At 43.0% G+C, this 20,064-nt stretch overlaps 1 protein-coding gene across 3 annotated transcripts in view; it reads left to right on the top strand.

Annotated features, from left to right (window-relative positions):
- The first annotated feature begins 308 nt into the window (after nt 1-308).
- HIPK3 (homeodomain interacting protein kinase 3) overlaps nt 309-20,064 on the top strand; it is a 71,386-nt gene continuing 51,630 nt past the window's right edge. For 2 of the 3 annotated variants that reach the window (XM_065635098.1, XM_065635096.1), the window contains exons 1-2: nt 524-757; nt 16,126-17,221. In XM_065635098.1, coding sequence (XP_065491170.1) covers nt 16,128-17,221 — 1,094 coding nt within the window. In that variant the 5' untranslated portion in view covers nt 524-757; nt 16,126-16,127. Of the gene's footprint in view, nt 494-523; nt 758-16,125; nt 17,222-20,064 lie in introns of those variants that run through there. The other variant, XM_065635097.1, reaches the window with a different exon arrangement.

The following is a 20,064-nucleotide window of genomic DNA, read 5'->3' as shown; positions in this document are numbered from 1 at the left end:
GGGGCAGGGGGTCCTGCCCGGGCTGAGCTGCTGCCGCGGAGGCGATGGCCGCTCACCTGCCTCGCCTCGTCGGGGCGGGAGGGCCGGGTGAGCGCCGGCGGCCGGCAGGGCAGCTTCACCGCCGGGAGAGTTTGGTTTGTGCGCCGAGGGGCTGGCGGGGCGCTCGCAGCGCCGGGGCAGGCAGCGCTGGGCGGCGGCCCGGGGCGGCTCCCGGCTGCGGCGGGCGTCGCTCGGCGGGGCCGGGCGGGGGCGCTGCCGCTGCCGCCGAGGCGCGGGGCCGGGCCGGGCCGGGCGGCGGAGCGGGCGGGCGGCGGGAGGGCCCGGCTGGCTGGGCGCGGGGCCGGGGCACGGCGGAGCGGGGCCTCGGTGCGGCGCGGCCCGCAGGCCCCCTCCGCAGCACTCGGCGGGGCCTCGTCCCGGCGCTGCGGGGCGATGGGCGGCGGCGGGCGCCGCTAGGCCGCCGCGGGCACAGCAGCGGCGGAGGCGGGAGGAGGTGGAGGAGGCGGTGGCCGGGGGCGGGCTGGGTCCCTCCCCGGGAAGATGAGGCGGAGGCCCGGGCTGCCGAGCGGGCTGAGCTGGGGCTTTTCCCTCCCAGCCGCCAGGACAAGATGGCAGCGGCCGAGGCGGCGGCGGCAGGAGCGGCGGGGGTGAGAGGCTGAGCCCGGCCGGAGCGGCGCTTCCCCGTGGCGCTCCCGGACATGCCCAGCGCGGCGGCGGCAGCTCCAGCTCGGACGCCAGCGCGGCCCGATCCGTGAAGGTGAGCGGCCGGGAGAGGAGCGGGGCCGATCCCGCCGGGCGGAGAGGGGCGCTGCCCGCCCCGGCGGCTTTCGGCTCCTTCCCGTGGGGGGCTCCGGGGCCGGGCCTGGGCTCCCCTGGCTGCCCCGCGGCGGCCGCTGCCGCCGCCTGCGCTCGGTGCGCCCCTGCCCTTGCCGGAGCGGGCGGCGCCGCTTCCCCTTCCCGTCGCCCTCGGCGGCGCCTGCTCCGCCGCGTCCCCGAAGTTTCCCCTTCCCCGCTGCGGGGAAGCGCTCGCCCCGACCCTGCCGGCGCGGCCCCAGCTGCCGGGCGAGGCCGCCGCCCGCCGGGGAAAGGCGTGGCCGCCCGCCTCGCCCGTTACCGGCGGCGGGGCCAGGCGGGCTCGGCTCCTACCCCGCTCCTGCCCCGCTCCCCTCCCGGGCGCGCCGCCGCCTCCTCCTTGTACGGTGCGCTCGGGCCGCCCGGGCGCGGCGGCCGCTGCTCCCGTTGCGGGTGGCGCTCTCGGCCGCCCGCGCCTCGGCGGCTCCTCGTAGCCCCGGCGGGACCCGAGCCCCGCGAAGAGAGCAGCGGGACTCCCTCCCCTGCGCTGCGGGGAGAGTCGGCGCTGGGGCGGGGGGGAGCAAATGGTGCGGAGGGGCCGGGATAAATAAAAACAACTGGAAAGGAAGTTGGCGCTGTGAAATTTGGTCAGTTCCCAAGAACGAGCTCTGTAAAAGCGGGGGGGGGTTATTGCTGGTGGCTTTAACACAATGGTGATTGCAGCAGGGATTGTGCTGGGTTTGTTCTGGTTCTTGTTTTGTTGCGGTGTCAGTTATAAAACTGGCAGATGCGTTCGTGTGTGTCTAGCGCTATAGGAAATAGTGGTTTTCTTTTTTAAAATTTATTTACATCAAGCCCTCAGTCGTCAGTGCTATGTGCTTACATACATACAAATATCTTTCTTTTGAGGGTATACTGCTGTTACTAACTGTTGCGTCTGACTTAATACATCGGTGCCAAAACTGCGATGGTTTCCTTTTTTGTTAACTTGGTAAGTTGTTTTGAGACTCCCAGCCTTGCCTTCCCAGAAATTATGTGGCGCTCTGATGTTTTTGCACCTTCCTGCTTCTGTATAACCTTGTTTATTTCTGTTACTTTAGTATCTTTAAATTGCGGGAAAACATATTATTAACATGAGAGGCAATTGTATTAAGTAAAGCTGCAGTTGTTGATAACAATGCATATTTCTGTGATTATTCCTCCCCCCGTATTACCTCCCATTACATCATTTGCAAAAAGTTTATGCTCTGATTGATTTCACACAAAGTAGGAGAGCTTGGCTGGACTCTGAGGACTTACTTTTTGACATAGCAAATTAGCTCTGTTATGGAATTATTGTTAAAGGTTTCTATCAGCTAAGTTTAAAACTTACACAGTAACTGTCTAGTAAGTGTGGCAGCCAGCAAAGAGATTAATTAAGCATCTGGAAAATAGGTCAAGACTGTATTACGAAGCGGCATGGTGAGATCGCAAATAAATAGAGCAAAGTGTTAACGTGGACTTACCAGGAGAAAACTGATACTGATATAACAGCGGTGGCTGCTTTATCTGTGCTGCCGCGAACCATTTATGGTAGCACACGGTGAGATGGTGTTTATAATCATGTAAAACAGGAATTAGATAGAGTTTTCATTTAATGCGTGTATTACCAGTGACTTCTGTTGTCGTGCGGGTTCTGCTGCTTGCTCAGGGTGTGGCATCGGTTGTGCTTGTAAATTATTTTTTCCCAGATATGTTTGCCTAGGTGTTCTAATTTGGTTTGTGGCGCTGATATGTGGCTCTCCGGGTTTGAGGACACTTTAATCAGAGGAATTCCATCACACGGGGTGAAGTTTCATTAAAAAAAATTGCTCAGGAGGCTGCCCCTAACCTGGGGTCTCTGCTGGTGCCTGTAATTTTTCTTTGTTTGAGTCTTTGTGTTTGCATGTTTCCTCCCTTCTATCTTTCAAACAACTACCTACAGAAACGGGGAAATGAGACTGGCTCCTGCATAACGAGATGCTGGAGACAAAGACAGGGTGTGGAGAGGGAGAGTTGAGCTTTCAGCTTGTCTTACAGAAGTTGACACAGCTGATAGAAATATCAGAATTTGTGTGTGCTGCTTTTCTTGTTGCGTGCTTCAATTTACAGTAGTTGCTTCAAAACAAACGTTGTTTTGGAGGCGTTTTCCAAAGAGCGTCTGTCGGATTGATTGCGTCTGTTAAAGGTGGTGGGAGGCAGAGGGTCAGCTTACTCAGCTCCTGGGTAGAACAGAATTAACTGTACTTAATTCTTCTGAAAATCCCAACCTAAACATGTAGGAATGTCAGGCTCCACTCCGCCGAGCTTGTGTGTTTAGGGATGTGCCTGTCTGTACTATTTTAAGGGATTGTAGTCTTACGGGTTTTTGAATTGTTTTCTGTTTAACAGTTTGTATTCTCTTTCTTGTATTTTCCCTCTGCCAGTGTGCTGATTGTAGTAATAAAGATCCTTTTGACAAAACGGTGCATTTCGAAACAGAAATTTTGTAGTTGGCTTTCTTATGTGTGTCAGGGGGAAGAAGAGCGTCGGTCACGGGCACAGCACTGTCATTTGAGGCGGAACATGTATTTTGGAAGAACGTAAAATACAGAAGGAAAACCTCATTTAGTTGAGCTAAATTTTTCTGTTGCCATGTGAGATCTGCGAGGTATTGTGGCATGCGGCTGTTGTGCATGTATAGAATAGTTAGTGTAGGCAGTATTGCCTTTTGCACAGAACTTTGCAGAAAACAGCAGAGAACATCTATGCTTTTAAAAAAATTTTTGCTAGACAAGCCTTAACTTCGTGGAATATAATTATTTAATTCCATATGCAAAAGCATTACAGCTGAGGTGAATCGCTCCATCGACTGACACAAGTATGAACCGGGTAGCACGGGCCTGAGAATCAGCTGGTGATTCTCGATCGAGGGAAGAAGAACCGGGGAAGTCGGGTGTCCTGGTGGCGATACCAGCGCTCCTCGGTTATGTGTTCCCTGCTCAGTTTTGTGAAATACTATCCACCTTTCACACCTTGAAAAAGCTTGCTTGTACCTTTTGTGTTTCTGAATTGCTTCAATTCCGCGACGATGTTACGGTGCAATTCTGGGAGAATTTTGGAAGTCTTGGCGCGGGATTACTTTGATGAAGAAAACATTCTTAGCACTTCTTCGTTGACACTGTGAAGCTCCTGTAGATGGGTTATGTAAACTCACAGCTGGTCAAATACTTATATTCAGCTGGTCTAACAATTAATTTTCTTTGCCTTTGAAAATAAGGCAGGAGTTGAGCTCCATGCTGGGGAGCTTTTACTAAGTTAATGTCTCTATTCTTAAGAGTCAGTGAAATATTACTTTTACTTCTCCAGATCTCTTGACTGAAAATTGGAGATTGAGCGGAAAATGTGTATTACTTTCAGTCCAGGTCTTGGAAGAAAAGCTCATTCTTTGGGTGAAGTATGAGATGGATCTCTAGGTATCGGAAACTATTTCAGGACTCTGGGTTGTGCGTGAAACCAAATCTGAAGAAATTCAGAAGGATGAGCGCTGAGCGCGTTCGGGATGGCCGGTGTGTGTGCAGTGCACCTTGAATGACCACATCAACTATATTTAAAGCAACTTTCAGTAGCAAGTGATGTGAAATAGATTAGCAATGGGTTACCTCTTGTGACTTCTGCAGACAGCGAACACCCTTTATTTGACCTGAAATCACCTACAATGAAGCACAAAGCCTGGAAAATCCTGTTACCTGTTTTCGGCTTCCCCTGCCCCCCTCTATAGACCATTTTAAGTTAGAGCCTCTGTTTCTTGTACAGATTTCTAGAGAAACTGAAGTTACGTCTTTCTTCAGAGGCACTAACTTTTGGATGACAGATGAGCAGAGGAACAACGTGTAGTTGTGAAAGTGGGTTTTAGTTTGTGACTTTATTTGATCGCGTAGTATTTCCTACAGGGCAGATCCTCTCTCTCCCCTCCCCCCTTAATTCTTCAGTTGTTTTATTTCAATTTAGCGAACTTTGGGAAAGATGGTAAGAATTGGTGTGAGTCCTGTTTTTAGATGCAGTTTGGCAATAGTCTTTGTACGGTTTTATATTTTTTTTTTCATGTAATGTCACTATTTTCATACAGTGTCTTAATGTTCCACTTCAATTTTGAGAGTGGATAACTTTTTTCAAAATGGGATTAATCTCTAGTTTAGCAATTTTGCTTGAAAATGGAACAAGAGCCAAATAACTGGAGTGATTTTAAGCAAGTCAATTCAATTAGTTTAGTTCTGTTTTGTGTTTTTTATTTCTTTTTGTCCTTATTCGTTGACTTGAAGTCAGTTTAATTTCAGAATACCTCTTCCTATGTTATTAACTTTACATATTTCATAGTCTCAGCATTATATAAACTTTTTTTTACAGTCTTTTTTCACCTTGTGTTTTCAGGAAAGGTTAGAAAATATTCCGTTTTGGAAGTATGGCAATTTCTCCAGCTCTACAATATTTGGGTATAACAGGATGAAGCCTGGAAAAATGTTAAATTTGAGTTCCAAGACACTGTAATAAAATAACATCCAGTGAAATATCTGAAGACAAAACAGCTAAGAGAAATATTTTCCTATACTTTTACTATCATCAAAGTCACAGCAACTATCTCAATAATAAAAAAGGGAAATGGATTGTTATGTACAGAGAATTATTATTGCATGTTATGAGTAACACTCCTATCAAAAAAAGTATTTTTAAAATCAGTAATCTTAAACTCATGTCTCTTTCAACTCTTACTAAAATAATTTCCCAATTCTAGAAAACTATTTGAGTGCTTTTTAAAGCATGGTACAAATTAAATACAATTACTGCTTTTCATATAAACATTCAGTTATTGCCAAATGAAAATGCCTTCGTATTTGTATAAACATTACTTGCCAAATACATACGAGACCACAGTAGCTGCCCATGCAGAGTAAGTGGTGGAAGAATTTTGGGACAAGAAAGCCCAGGTCCTAATACCTGTGCGGAGTCCAATTAAATCATCGTTAAAGGAGGAGGGTGTGGTGGATGCCCCATCCCTGGAGACATCCCAGGCCAGGCTGGACGGGGCTCTGAGCAACCTGAGCTGGTGAAGATGTCCCTGCTCGTGGCAGGGGTGGCACTGGGTGAGCTTTGAAGGTCTTCCAACCCAAACCATTCTATGATTTCAGTGCTGGAGGTTGTGCTTTTCTAGGTCACAGCACCGTATTGTCCTGCAGCTGTGTCTGTGTGTTGACCAGTACTTTTAACTTCCAAGCCATGAGACTGGTGAGAATTTGAATTGCTGGGTGAGACGAAATTTTTATTGCAAAGTTTGAGCTTCGCTGTCACCTTGGGGTAAGTGGTGTCAGGTACCTGGGGAAACTTGCTTTGGGTTATTTTAGGAGTTTTGCTTTGGTTTTACTTAACTCTTGGTAAGAAGTTGAACCGTGAGATGGAATTTGTTCTCCTCACCTTGTCTTGAAGCGTGATAAAGGGAGAGAGCAAAACTGCTCCCTGGGCAGGAAAACTGCTGCTTAGAAGAACTTAATCTGGGACTGTGATGACTGGTGCAGCTGTGCTTTGTGTGTGGCTGGACTGTCTTCATTGCAAAGATGTTTGCTGCTTTTATTAGTGTGACCAAATCCCTCCAGACCCGCTCCCTGGGGTCTTTGGATGTAGCTGATGTCCGAACCTTTCCCCGGTGTCGACTGAAACAAGTGCCTGCCCACAGAAAGGAGCTCGTGTGGGCTTGACGTCTGAATGAGAAGGTTGTCATATAAATGTGAAAGAGCAGAGAGAAAACAAACTTCAGTGCTGATAATTGATACAAAGTTTATTACACGGGAAGAAAGAAACTTTATTTTTTTCTTGGTGGTGATTTAAGCTCGCTCTGGAAGGTAAGAGTAACCACTAGCATCAGGTATTTATAGAAATTATGTGTATGCACAACTTTATCTGAAACCTTGGGAATTTACTTTTACAAAATAATTTTCATGTGTAGCTACAAAACCACATTTCTTCTCACGTTTTTCCACAGTCCTCATTGTTTGCCACTTCATTTTGGTCCTTTGTCAGTGTTTACAAAAATGGTGTCTTAACCTTTACCTTATTTCACTAGTTTGACTAAAATGTACTCATTTTTTTCCCTCTTCTGTATGGTGCAGGTTTTGCCTGTATTGGTACACAACAATTGGTGGAACTTGCACAATTTCCAGAAGGCTTTTTGTTTCTTGTAAGATGTCTTTCTGCTTTTTTGACTGAAAAGCTGTTAAATGTGCATCATTGCCTTGTAAGCCTCTTCCTTCCTGTGTTTTCCTAGAAACTTAGGTCATCTGCTACTTCCTTACCTTTTTCCTTTCAATTATGCTGTTTTTTTGGAATGATTAGAGTGCTTACTTGTCTAAAATCTGCCTGTTCTAGTTGAGAAGTTTTTTCCCCAGATTCTTTTTGAAGATGTAAACTATTTATAGGGGTAGAGGAGGTTCTCACAATATCTTTATTTTTCAGCACTTGAATCTGTTTAATAAAGGAATTTTAGTCTTTGGGATCTTACTTGTGAAGTCCTTTGGAAGGAACAGGCCTTCTTCTTAAGAGGAGACAAACTGCTTTTTTCTTATCTATTAATATCAACTTATTCTGTGAGTCAATAAATTAATTGCTATTCAGTCTAATAGGAACAGATTGCTCTCATGAGATTCTAAAGGGGTTTTTTTAATACCTTTATGGCTTTTGAAGTGCTGCTGTGGGCTCACTCCTTCCCTTGACCAGCAGCTCTAGGCCCTGCAAGAGGACATTGAGGTTTTTCTCAATATTTTGGGAGCTCTTTGTGCCAAGTGTTCTTTCAGACTAAATGTGTTCTTAAAACTCACTTTGAAGAGATGTCTAAACTTTGTTTTTATGATTAAAACAAGAGTGAATGTTAAAAGTGTATTCTACAAAGATTATTAGATATGGAAGGGAACACAACAGAGGAAAAACTGTCGTACATTTATTAGTATTATTCTCTAGCTAGTGGGCTCATATGCTGCATGTAATTTTGCCTTTCCTTTTGCATGTTTTTCTGTATAGTTAATAAGTTCATCCATGTAGAGGAGAGGGCGAAATTTCTTGCACTGATGGCTTTGGGAAACGTTATAATATGAGTTACTATAGTTATTGATTTGTTAGGAGGCAAAAGACTGAGCCTCTGTGAGGGAATGTGCATTTCTAATGTACTCGTTTTTGCCCGTAGGAACTGCTGCTTCCTCCACATCTTTAGAAATCTGAAAGAAATGGTAAACATCTATTTTCCCCTCTTTTCTTGTTTTACATACGCCATGTCTAATTTATACAGCTGTTTTCAGTAAGCAACCAATGCTATCATCATGATGTTGTTTACAATGAAAGCAAAACACCTGTTACATAAAAGCAAAATATTAAAACCACAGTTTTAAGTAAGGAGTTTATATTCTAAAAAAAACCCAGCTAGGACTTTGAAGAGTTTTCATTCTGTCTGTGTATATATAAAAATAGATTTCAAATATGTACTTACTGGGGGTGTGTGTGTGTATAAATATGTATGTTTGTGTGTATATAGCTCAGTAAGTGTATGTTTGAAAGTTGTTCCTGGGTGTAGCTGAGGTGACTGACCTGCCAAGTGCAGCAGAAAAAGATGCATCAAGAGAAGTGTGTTGGTTTGGGTGTCTTAATTCTTTTATAGTTACGTCAGATTGAAAACAAAAAAAGGCTAAGTTTCTTATTTACTGTAATATTTTTGTTGCAGAAGGAATTTGGATATGATCTGGGCAGTAACTGCTTGATAACTAAGTTCTTGTTGGTCTTGTTGGAAGAACAATTATGATTTTTTTTGTGTTTGGGTTAAGTTTTAACTCCAATGTTACTTGCTACTGGATAATTCTCAGTGTGTAGAAAACAGTTTTATACACCTGAACTGTGCCCTCTTGGTGCAGTAGACCTGGATTTGCAAATTTTTGCATTGCCGGTCAGACTCGATGAGCTTGACAGGTTATTTGTGTGCACTCTGTTGCAAACCTAATGTGCGAGTGCTGTGGGGAGAACAGTAATTTTGCGTTGCTGTATTGATGTATGCTTTGTCCAGCTGAAAATCTCCTCTAATAAGAGAGTGAAAGAGAATTCTGAGTGAACCTTCTCCACCTTGAGTAGTTTAGAGAACTCGATGAAGAATTGCCTTGATGTAAGTAGGACCCCTTCATGGGCACGCGGTTGTTCTGGTGTACCAGCCGTTCTGTGATAGGGAAGTAGCAACGAGGAAAATAGACATCTAGATTTATGTTCTTATAGGAGCTGCATTTGATATTGTTTAGAGCTATTTTAAAATGAAACTGCTAAATACATTTCTTAACCGGGTTAGTCCGCTTCTAATTCTAACAAAAGCCCAGCAGACTAAGAATGCAAAATTAAGCAATAAAAAAAAAAAATAAAATGACTGGAAATAAGAAGGAAAAATGATGTATGTATTTGTTTAGGAAGTGTTGCGGGGTTTTTTTAAAGAGCAGCATTTGAACAGGTGGTTTACAAACAGGCAGTTTGAGCTAAACCTCTCTATCAAATTTTATTTTTACTTTAGGTAAGGTAGCGAAATCTTCTGGAAATACAAACAGTGGTGGAAAAAGCTTTGTGTCCTGCCTCTCTACTCACCTTGATCCCTCTTAACTGCCTTGAACAGCAACAGACAGTAGCGGTTGTTTAAATACATCCTTTGGTGCTGGACCATCGAGCAGAACTCGGAGGTGCGGGCTCTCCTAAACACCGCTTTTAGGGACTTTTGCAGTGTGCCCACTGTTTTCAGGTTCAAAAAGAATTAGTCTTTTAAAAGAAGAGATTAGGCTGGCCAAGCTGCGGCTGGTCGAAATGTGCTGTTTGTGTTGATGGTGGCACATTCTGATTTGGGGAACCCGCTCTCGTTCGGGGCTGGTGGCTGACGCAGCGGAAAAATAAATACTTGAAGTATTGTTCCGTTTGTCTTTTTAACTGTGATTGCAGTCATATTGGCATCACAAGATTTAGCTTTTGATATTTGTGGAAAATATGAATATAGTGATTGTATTCTTCAGTACTGCTACTAGTACAAATGACAGCATTGAGTCATAAGAGTTCACTCTGATATGTGTTATAAAATATGTTTGTGTTCAGCGTATGGTGTTCTTTTTCCAAGTATTAAGACAACGGTGCAATTGAGACTAGTTTGCATGGCACTTAAATGAACTTACACTTTCAGGTTTTGGTATCAGTGCAACATTGTTAGTGTCTGATTTAAAAACTCTCAAATGTTGCACAAATCTAAAGTCAGCCTTGTAACATTTTTCTCAGGCAGGTAGTAACTGCATTCTACAGTTGCAAAATTGGATCATTTTGTTGTTCGCTTCTCACTAAGACTCTCTCCATGCTTGCAACTGACCTCTGGCCTTCAGCCTCAACCTTCGCTGCTGATCTCTGCAGGACTGAGGTTTCATGTCAGGCGAGGGCTGCCATCGGCTCAGCTTAATTGTTGGCGCATGACGAGCCAAAATTCCTGAGCTCTGAAATATCTTACATGTTTTAATCAAAGAACATAATCACTGCTTTTGTCATTAAGCTCCTGGGTCTCTGGTCGCTACCCCTGGAAGAAGCCGTTGGCTGCTTTGGTGAGCATCAGAGGTCCCTCTGCATCCCACTGTTCTCGATGGAGGAGTCTCTGTGCATCCAGTGTTGCCTCCGTGGTTATGTGAGAAAACAATTCATGTGGCACATGTCACTTGGGACACCCCGGGGGTTTCTCCTTTGCTCTGCTCCATCCCTCCCAGGGGTCAGAGACCTGTTTGCAGAGCTGGTTTCAAGGTGGCCGGGGGAGTGGAGTTCCCTGAGCTTGTATCTCTTGATGCTTTGTACTTTCTGTGGGTATGTTTTCCTGTATAAATTGCGAGATGCCTCAGTTGCCAGGGCTTTGTTATGAGTCTTACAGCTGGAGTAAGGGAATTCCTCAGGGTGAACAGTTCATGGGTATGAAAGCACTCACGTCCTTACAGCGTGTTCAGCTACATGTCCAAAATAAACAATAACACAGAGGTGCTGCAACTACCAGTAATAAGGCGTCTTCTGGTGTGGAAAGAGAGGGCAACTAATTGAGCTTTGTATTTGCTAAATAACTGGAGAAGTTGGGTGGGCAGCACCTAATATCAAAAGAACTTTTTTTTTTTTTTTAAACCTGGGAGAGATGACAGCAAGTGTCAACATGGTGCATAATGTAAATAAGACATTTCGTAAGTGCTACTGCTCAAATTGTGCATTTGCTGGAAGGGACCGAGCTTTTAGAAAGCCTCCCTTGGATGCCCAGCTGCTCTGTGAGAACCGTGCAAGTGTGTTGGAACTGGTTCTCGCTGACTGAAGCTTGAAAGAAGTTGGAAAACAAGTTTTCTTGAGTTAAATTGTAACTATGCAATTAGGTGACTGCCACTGGCTGGGCTTTGCCTGCTGGGCATTTTACTACAGCAGTGTAGTGATTGTGCTTGTTGGGGCATTTAAAAGGGGCTGTTTATTTTGCAGAAGAATTAAGGGTGTAGTGTGGAAATTTCTCATCAGCTCCACGGAAGTGGGTTTACTAACTAGTTACTCTGCTAAACTGCCACCCCCGTCCTTACTCTGTCATGAGGAAATGTCAGTTTATAGTTAATTATTAATGGTGGTCAGGCCTGGAACAGCCTGTGCCTCTCGAGGTTGTTACAGCCTGCCAAACTGATCATGTTTATGAATTTGCCTTGGACTGCGTGAGAAGGCTGGAGCCGTGATTGTAAGAATCTAGTAAAGAGTGTTGTTACAATTAGGTGAACATTAGCAAGACGTTACCAGAGATGCTCCATTTCACTGAGCAACATCTGCGTGGTTCTCTATTCAGTTTCTACAGAGAGAAGCTTGACTGGGAGGGGCAAACTGTGAAACGGCCCCTGTTTATAGTGAATCATTTGTGAAGTTGTATTTATTTATTTAAAAGAATAAACAATGAATTTACTTATTTAAAATGTGTGTACTTCCTTACTTTGTAAGTACTTACTTCGGAAGCACAGAATTCAGTCTTAAGTCTGATCAAAATTCATACATTCTGTATAATTTAATAAGTCCAGCGCAGACTTCACAGTTTTCTCTGCTTCAAACTTAGAGCCAAGAAGACTTGTTTCCTTTGGAGCGACCCTATCTAGAGATAATAATCGTTGGTAGGTGTCTTGAGCCAGGCTTTTGTTTCCACATCCCGTGCAGTGCTCGCTTGCAGCACCGGGCACGTGGGGCGGGATGCAGCAACCTCGGTATCGGAGCAAAACAAACCAGAGAATTCCGGAGCCAGCTTTGGCTTGTCTGTGCCGATGCCTGGGAGCGGTCGGAGGTGAAGTTCTGATGGTCATTTTGCGCTTGGGGAAGGAGAGGGCTTTAAAAATGTGTGTGTGGGGACCCACTTCTCTGAGATTCAAACTGAAGATCGAGCCTGAAGCTACTCCAGTAGCTGGAGGCTGCCTGTGGTATGTCCTCTGGGGTTTGAGCTCTTCTGTCCAACTTCTGATGGTTTTGTTTACTCTGCTTTGGTTTCCATCCTGGAGTGGGCTTGTAGTGCACATGCTTGGTTTTTATTTTAAATGAACTTTAACTGGAAGACGTGCACCAGCTGCTCATGCATGTTCAGGCTGAAGAACCCTCCCTGAAATGAACACAGAATGAGGCTTTTCTTTCCTTTAGCACCGGCTGCTTTGCTCTACATGTCCCTTTCTTACTGTGCTACTGGAATTGTTAACAGAGATACAGTCTGACAAGCTTCAGTTTGTATGAGGAAGCGGGAGCTGTCTCGATATGTGCAGAAAGATGTATAAACTCAGTGAAGTGATTTGTGAGAAGGCAGGGAAAAGAAAGATCCACTCTGTGGCAGGTGAAAATGTGCAGTGTATTATTTTCTTTTACCAGAAGACCTGATTAAAAAAACCAAACCAAAACCAAACCAAACCAAAACCAACCCTGCAACACAGTAACTCTTTGCTGTTTCCAGTGGAGCTAGACATGGGATTATATTGTAACCTGAATAGTAAAAACCAAACCAAAACACAAAATCCAAAACAACCAACAAACCCTAAAAAACCCAACCAACCAATCAAAACAAACAAACAAAAATGAATGGAAAAAAACCCCACAAAAAAACCAAGTAACCCTGTCTCACAGGAAAAAAAAAAAACAAACCCTCAACAAAACAAACCCCTAACCTAATAAAAACTAACAAAAAAAGACCCCAAAATACTAAACCACCACCATTCCCCAACCATAAAGAAAACCCCAAACCAAGAAAAAAGCCCCCCCAACATGGCAGTGCTGTTGTAGTAGAGGGTGTTACGGTATTTTCCCTTTTTCTTTAAGGTGTTTCGTGCAGCTCCGCTCTCAGGGTGTCGGGCTGGGTTTTCATCTGAGAGGGGGGAAAAATAAATTCTATTGAAAAACTTAGTTTCTCATAGCAAAGACCTCCAGCAGCGGGTTGTATTGAATAGCTGCATGCTGTTCTGGTGTATTTAGTTGCACACGTGTTAATGTACAGTAAAGAGTGAGCTTCTGTCTGCAACGTCATCTGAGCATTGCAGACCATGGCAGAGGTCTTGAAGCATCCCAGGATGCTGCAGGATTTTTGTTGTGCTTTTTTTCACAGGAAAACCTGTGAAAGTGTTTTATTCATTGGTTGTATGAAGATACTGTAGTTTCTCCAAATAAGTTTGCATCTGGAAGTACATGTTTAAGAAAAGACAAAATAATGGGGGAAGCGTTTAGGGAAAGGTAAGAAATTAGATACTTGTACAAGAACTTTAAGACCATTTTTACTTTTCGGGAGTAAAATTTGACTTTTTTTAGTTCAGTCTGTCATGGTTGCATCAAAGTTTGTTCTTGCAGGGTATTTAATCTGTTGTATTTATTTGTTTTTAGCAACTCCATGAAAAAAAATTCTCATAAGAAGTCAATAAACACTTCTTATCTGAGAACAGACCTATTAGTGTGGTTGGAGTTCAGGGTCATGTAGATAAGCCTGTAAGAAATTACACAGACCCAGAAGATGATATCCCGATTTCATCCAACTGCAATTAATGTTAAAGAGGAAGTGGGGACTGTGTCCTTCCAGTCCTTCTGGACTGGTTTGAATAGCAGGAGCTGTAGAAAACTTATATGTTTTTGAAGGCCAGTGGTCCCAACAAGTTCGGTGGAGGATCTGAGTGGTCTTCTGGCTGTTCTAGAGGACTCTGCTCCCACCCACCGAGTTGTTGTCCTGTCTTCAGAAAAACCTCCTTCACCGCAGGGTAGCTTTCTCACATGCAGTTAGGAGAAACGATCAATTTAAATAAAATTATTGTAGCAGAGAGGGTAAGTCCCGTAGTCAGTAATACGCTTATGCTGTACGCTGGGCACTTTGTAACAAAGTACGTTATTTAGGAGAGGATTCAAGAATTTGGAGAATTTTTGCCTGTGTTTTGAGGTTGAGAGTTAGCCTTAAAACCTTGGTGTGGAGCAGGAGGCCAGTGACGGTCCCATAATGGTTGGTGGTGAGAGAGCCTGACTGGTGGCGATCTCCAGCTTTCTACATTGTCTGGCTCTGGGCAAACACCTTTGGAAAGGAAAAGGCTTTGAAATTTTCTGCTGCTGCTGGGGCAGAAAACATTATAGGATATAAACTGAGGTGATGGTATGATTATTTTAATCACTTTTAAGATGTTTAAATGCAAATTTCCATAAATCAAATCACAGCTTCAGAATAATTATGCTGTACGTTTGGTTAGTTTTCGTTTGATCAGAGTCATTGCAATGTCTGGCTCAAGTTTTATGTGACTCATCTGCAATTTAAATACCTATTGCCAGAATCTTCATGCGCCTGGTATGAAAAAGTGGTTTAATTTAAGTATTATTGGTATTGAATCCCTCTCAGAGCTGGCGTCCTGACACGGGGTGAATTTGGGGAGGCAGTGGGACTAATCCTGTGCAGAATGGGGCTGCTGTGCTTGGGGCTTCTTGTGTTGGCAAACTGCCTCCTCTTGTGCAAAACTCTTCTTTGTGACCCATTTCTGAGGTGCGAGCGTTCTTTCTGAGAGGCTGCAATGACCTTGAGGAAGGCAGAGTCAATCAGGTTGAAACTCTGATCTCAGCCTTACTGGGAATTCAAAAGTTGAAATTATCCATAATCTTTTACTCTAACTTTCACTTCTCCCTTAGCAAGGAAGTAATTGTGTTGGCAGAAAAAAGTATTCAAAAATATAGGAAAAATATACACAGAATATAGAAAACAGACATAGAAAAATATATTCTTTTTCTTCCCTTCACATTCACTTGAAAATGAATTTTCTGTGGGAAGTCTCTCCCTGTAAGATCTCTATGTACAATTATCAGCCCAGTCTTCAGAAATGATCTTGATCAGGGGCATATTTTATAGGTCCGTAGAGCATTATTCCTAGTTAATTTAACAGGTTACTTTAGACTGCATGTTTTCTGTGGCCCAACTCATTAAATTGGGATAACTGAGAGTATGAGGCTAATATTTAGTTTCCAAATCTGAATTTGAAGCATGGAAAAAAACCACGGTACCTCTGCATATCAGTGACACGGTTGTAGGGGGCAAACTTCTGCAACAGGACAGCATATAACCTAGAGAAAGCACCTGCCTTTCATGAATGGATTAGATTACTGTACACCTTAATTTGTCTGGAAAGTCGAACATGTGCATGCCCCTGAGGTATTTGGGGCTTCATCATAGGGCTCGATTGCTTTCATTTTCATTGCTGTGAAATTCTGCATCATTTGTCCATTCGTTCTCAGAAGCCTGACAGTGGTTACGACGAGTAGGTCAGATACCTTGTGTAACAGGTAGAATTGACTCACAATAAAGAGCTTTTAAGTTATTTTACATCATCGTGGATAAATATTTGAGCTGGTTATTTAACTTACGTTACTGAACCCTATGCTAATTTTATATGTAGAAATGGTGGGGGTGTTTAACTGAAAGCTGAGTTTTTAAGAGCACGAAGTATAGTTCCCCTGCTTGAAAAATGATGAGTAGTGGCCTGCCGCAGGCTGTCCGTCCTGCCCCGTGCCACCAGCAGAAACGCTTACTGCTGTCACCTGTGGCTGCTGCAGTCCCTGCGTGCTGAAGCGTGTGTGCTGGTGATGCACGAGGACCTTGCTTTTGACCATGAGAAACTAAATACGCAATAACTGCAGGCTAGCTTGTTTGGAAAATATACTCGTGCCCTGATGTTTTTAGAAGAGGAAGATGCTGCAAAGCTTGGAAATGTGAATGCAGGGTTCTCACTCGTTCTTTCTTTTTCTCTTCTTCTGTAGGTATGGCCTCACAAGTCTTGGTCTATCCACCATATGTTTATCAAACCCAGTCAAGTGCCTTTTGTAGTGTGAAGAAACTAAAACTAGAACCAAGCAGTTGCGTGTACCACGAAAGAACCTACCCGCAAATCTATGTGAATGGTAAAAACTTTGGAATTTCTCCCCACAGGGTTAGTACATACTTTCAGACTAAAAACCCGTTTGACAGACCTCGAGGACAGAACTTTTTGTTGCAGTCAAATGCTGTTGCTTTAAAAAATATCGCAGGTGCTACAAAAGCGTTAGCGGCGCGGGCGCAGCAAGCTCAGTTGGAGGCACCTCGGACTGGGACGCAAGGAAGCCGGTCAGATATCCTGGAAGGACCCCAGCGATGTGGATTGAAGCGTAAGAGCGAAGAGCTGGATAATCAAAGCAGCACGATGCAGATTGTCGATGAACTGTCTATCCTGCCTGCAATGTTGCAAACCAACGTAGGAAACCCGGTGACGGTTGTGACCACGGCTGCAACTTCAAAACAAAGTGGTACAAGCGGAGATGGCGATTACCAGTTAGTACAGCATGAGGTATTGTGCTCTGTGAAAAACACTTATGAGGTTCTTGATTTCCTTGGGCGAGGGACCTTTGGACAAGTAGTGAAGTGCTGGAAAAGGGGGACAAATGAGGTTGTCGCAATCAAAATCCTGAAGAATCATCCTTCGTATGCACGCCAAGGACAAATAGAAGTGAGCATATTAGCGAGACTGAGTACTGAAAATGCTGATGAATTTAACTTTGTGAGAGCCTACGAATGCTTTCAGCATCGTAACCATACTTGTCTGGTTTTTGAGATGTTGGAACAGAATCTATACGACTTCCTGAAACAAAACAAATTCAGCCCTCTGCAACTGAAAGTAATACGGCCTATTCTGCAACAGGTGGCCACTGCACTGAAAAAACTAAAAAGTCTGGGTTTAATCCATGCTGACCTCAAACCAGAGAACATTATGTTGGTGGATCCTGTTCGGCAGCCTTACCGGGTTAAAGTAATAGATTTTGGGTCTGCCAGCCATGTATCAAAGACTATTTGTTCAACGTATTTACAATCTCGGTATTACAGGTAGGTGTCTTTTACATTGTTTTTAATTTTTAATGCAACAGGGGTTTGGCATTTATTAAAGTTGATGGCTTAAATAATTACTCTTCCAGATAACTAATAAGAATAATTTGGAAAACATAAGGACCATGTAAGAATGAAGGCCATGCTAAGATTATGGTTGGTTACTGGTTTAAATGTGAATACTTGCTTTGAATATTTTTATACTGTTATTTTTTTCTAGGAAGCATGTTTTGTGTTGTGCTGTGAACTCATCACTTACTGTTATTTTGAGACCTCTGAGACTTTTTAAAAGGAGAATAGAAAAAAAATTAGCTTTCGCTTGCTTGTTTAGGGTGCCTTTCCTGCCTTGCTAATGGGATGAGTTTTTTTCTGTAAAGCAGCTGGACAGTGTACTAGAAGTGCCATATTTTTATATCCTATTGCCAAAGATTATGTAAACGTCTCTGTGTTTTTCTCCAGCACTTGTAAATATTTTGCCTAGTTTTTATAAATTCAATTCTGATTGAGTGTCTTCAGCAGCTGTGGACGTCAGTGAACTTCTGGCGTTAGTGATAGGATACTTAAAGGTGCTTAAGGTGATACCAGGCAGGCATTTAAAGTGATTTTGGCACATGGTTGCATTTTGCATTGGCCTCAAAATGGAGGTATATTTCTGGTTTTGTTCTTTAATCCTTTCTTTGTTTAGTTATCCAATCTGTATGACATGTAGATGCTATTAGTATTTAGCATCTGAGGTCATTTTGTTTTCTTTATAAGCTGAACCTTGTCTCAATTGAAGACTTTTTTCAGTTTTGCTTTGCATCATTGGCAATAGTACATCCTGGGTATCGCGTATCTCTGCAAATTCAGTAAAAAGCTAGTAAACTAGGGCACTGAGCAATTTGAAGAAAATTTTAAATATTTTGCAGCTAGTCATGTTGGAAATAGAAACTCGTGCAGTGAAGTTTTAGGCTTGATGAAACTAGTGATTGGAGTTCATGCCAGAAGAGTCTATTATTTGACTGTAGCTTGTAAACAAGAACATTTCATGTGCAGTGCTCATATAAAATATTCTAATTCATCACCTGCATTTCCCCATTTCTTAATTACAAACTGCAGCTAAGGGTTTAAAAACTACACAAAGTTCATCAACAGAAAACTAAATTGAGAAACCATATGGATTGATGCATATCTACATTATACAAAAACGTCTACGAGAGGAAATAAGCAATTAAGTAACTCAGGAGTTCATTTTGGTGTAATAGCTGTGCACCACTCAAGATACAGTATTTTCGGGCCCCCCAGGACATAAATGTGCAAGTCTTGAAAAGGCGGCATGAATTCTGTGAGGTTCTAGACAAATGCAATGTCTCAGCATCACCTGTTCTGTACAATTTCTTAATTAATCAGATACTCAAGATGCGTGGTTTGAGAATACTTCCTTACATATTTTGGCTGATTATTTATTGAAGCAATTGCAGATTATTGTGAGCTATTGCCATTTCTCCCTCCTGCCACCCAGGAATGGCCACAGGGAGTGGCTGCCGACAGCCAAGCTGGGTGGTCCTACTGTAGTACTTGATTCTTGACTAACTAGTTTCCAATTGTATTTTCTGTTTCAGACAGCTTGTTAGACATCATATTGTTGTGCTTATTCAGTTGCCCATGTACAAATTGTAACTGTATTTTTGTTTTACCAGGGTCGATGTTCCTTTGCACCTATATATAGAATTTTGACATGCTTACTAGGTTGAGCAGGTCTGTATGCTGGGGAGATCAACGTGCAACTCCTTGCCACCTTGCATGCATTTGGGGTACTTATATCACATTACATGCACTGAAGCTTGAGGAAGTGGGGTTCGTTGTGGATCTAGATTCAAAAATATTATTATTTTTTTTTTCCCCACCCCCAAGAATAAAACTCTTGGGTGTACATGCTTGTCTCAGCTCAATGATGATAAATGATATTCATATACTCATATAATGTGCACCCGAAATTTCCTAGTTACTGAGTTGCACTTAAGTGCTTTGTAAATATTCAGGCTGTTCAGTAGAAGGTCATATTCTTTTATCTTGTATAGTTTTATAATCCTTCTATAAAGTAGAATAGAAGTCTGTACTTTTTTGAAAGTGAAAGGGATATACAAAAAGAAGGAAGGCTCGAATCTTGCCTATATGAATAGTTTTGGTGTTATATTTAAGTTAAATATTGGTTGAGATAATTTTGAAACTCACTTAATTTTGAAAAAAAAATACTACAGTTCAAAATTGTTTTCAGCAAAAAATTTACTTCTAAAAATATTTACTTCTGAAAAGGTTTTTGGCGTGCTGGATTTCATCGTGGATGCAAAGCTCCCTACCAGTTGTGTGCTTGAAGTTAACTTTGTGTAGCTTGGCATGCACTTTCTCAAACTTTATTGCTTTGGAAGCACCTGACGAGTGTAAATAATATCAGAAAATAGGGATTTGATCCTAAAGGTCTCAAAATAGATGATGCCAGGGAAATTCGAAGAGAAAAGCCTTAAAGAGGAATAAGAAGGGCCTTCAGAGAATATATTTTATTGAGGTAGAATTTATTTTGCAAGAGATTGTGCTTCTTGTCAATCAGATAAGGAGCTACTTCGTAAAATATGACTGTACTTAAATGTTTTTTGTATTAGAAAAGGGTGGGAGTGACAGTGCAGGTCTGACTTGTTTGACTATGACATGTTGAAACGAACCCTTTAAAAAATTGAGCAGCAGTTGGGACATTGAAATCTCTTCCCCCCACCCCCTTCCCCTTAAGCTCCATGGTGCTATGTGTTTGTTTAGGTTATTTATCAAGAAGACATTCATTTAAATAGATTTTTATTTAAAGCTTCAAG

This window comes from Caloenas nicobarica, chromosome 5 (assembly GCF_036013445.1).
Source record: "Caloenas nicobarica isolate bCalNic1 chromosome 5, bCalNic1.hap1, whole genome shotgun sequence".
NCBI lineage: Eukaryota > Metazoa > Chordata > Aves > Columbiformes > Columbidae > Caloenas > Caloenas nicobarica.
The sequence above is the reverse complement of the archived record's forward strand: the minus strand, read 5'-3'. Positions and strand labels throughout refer to the sequence as shown.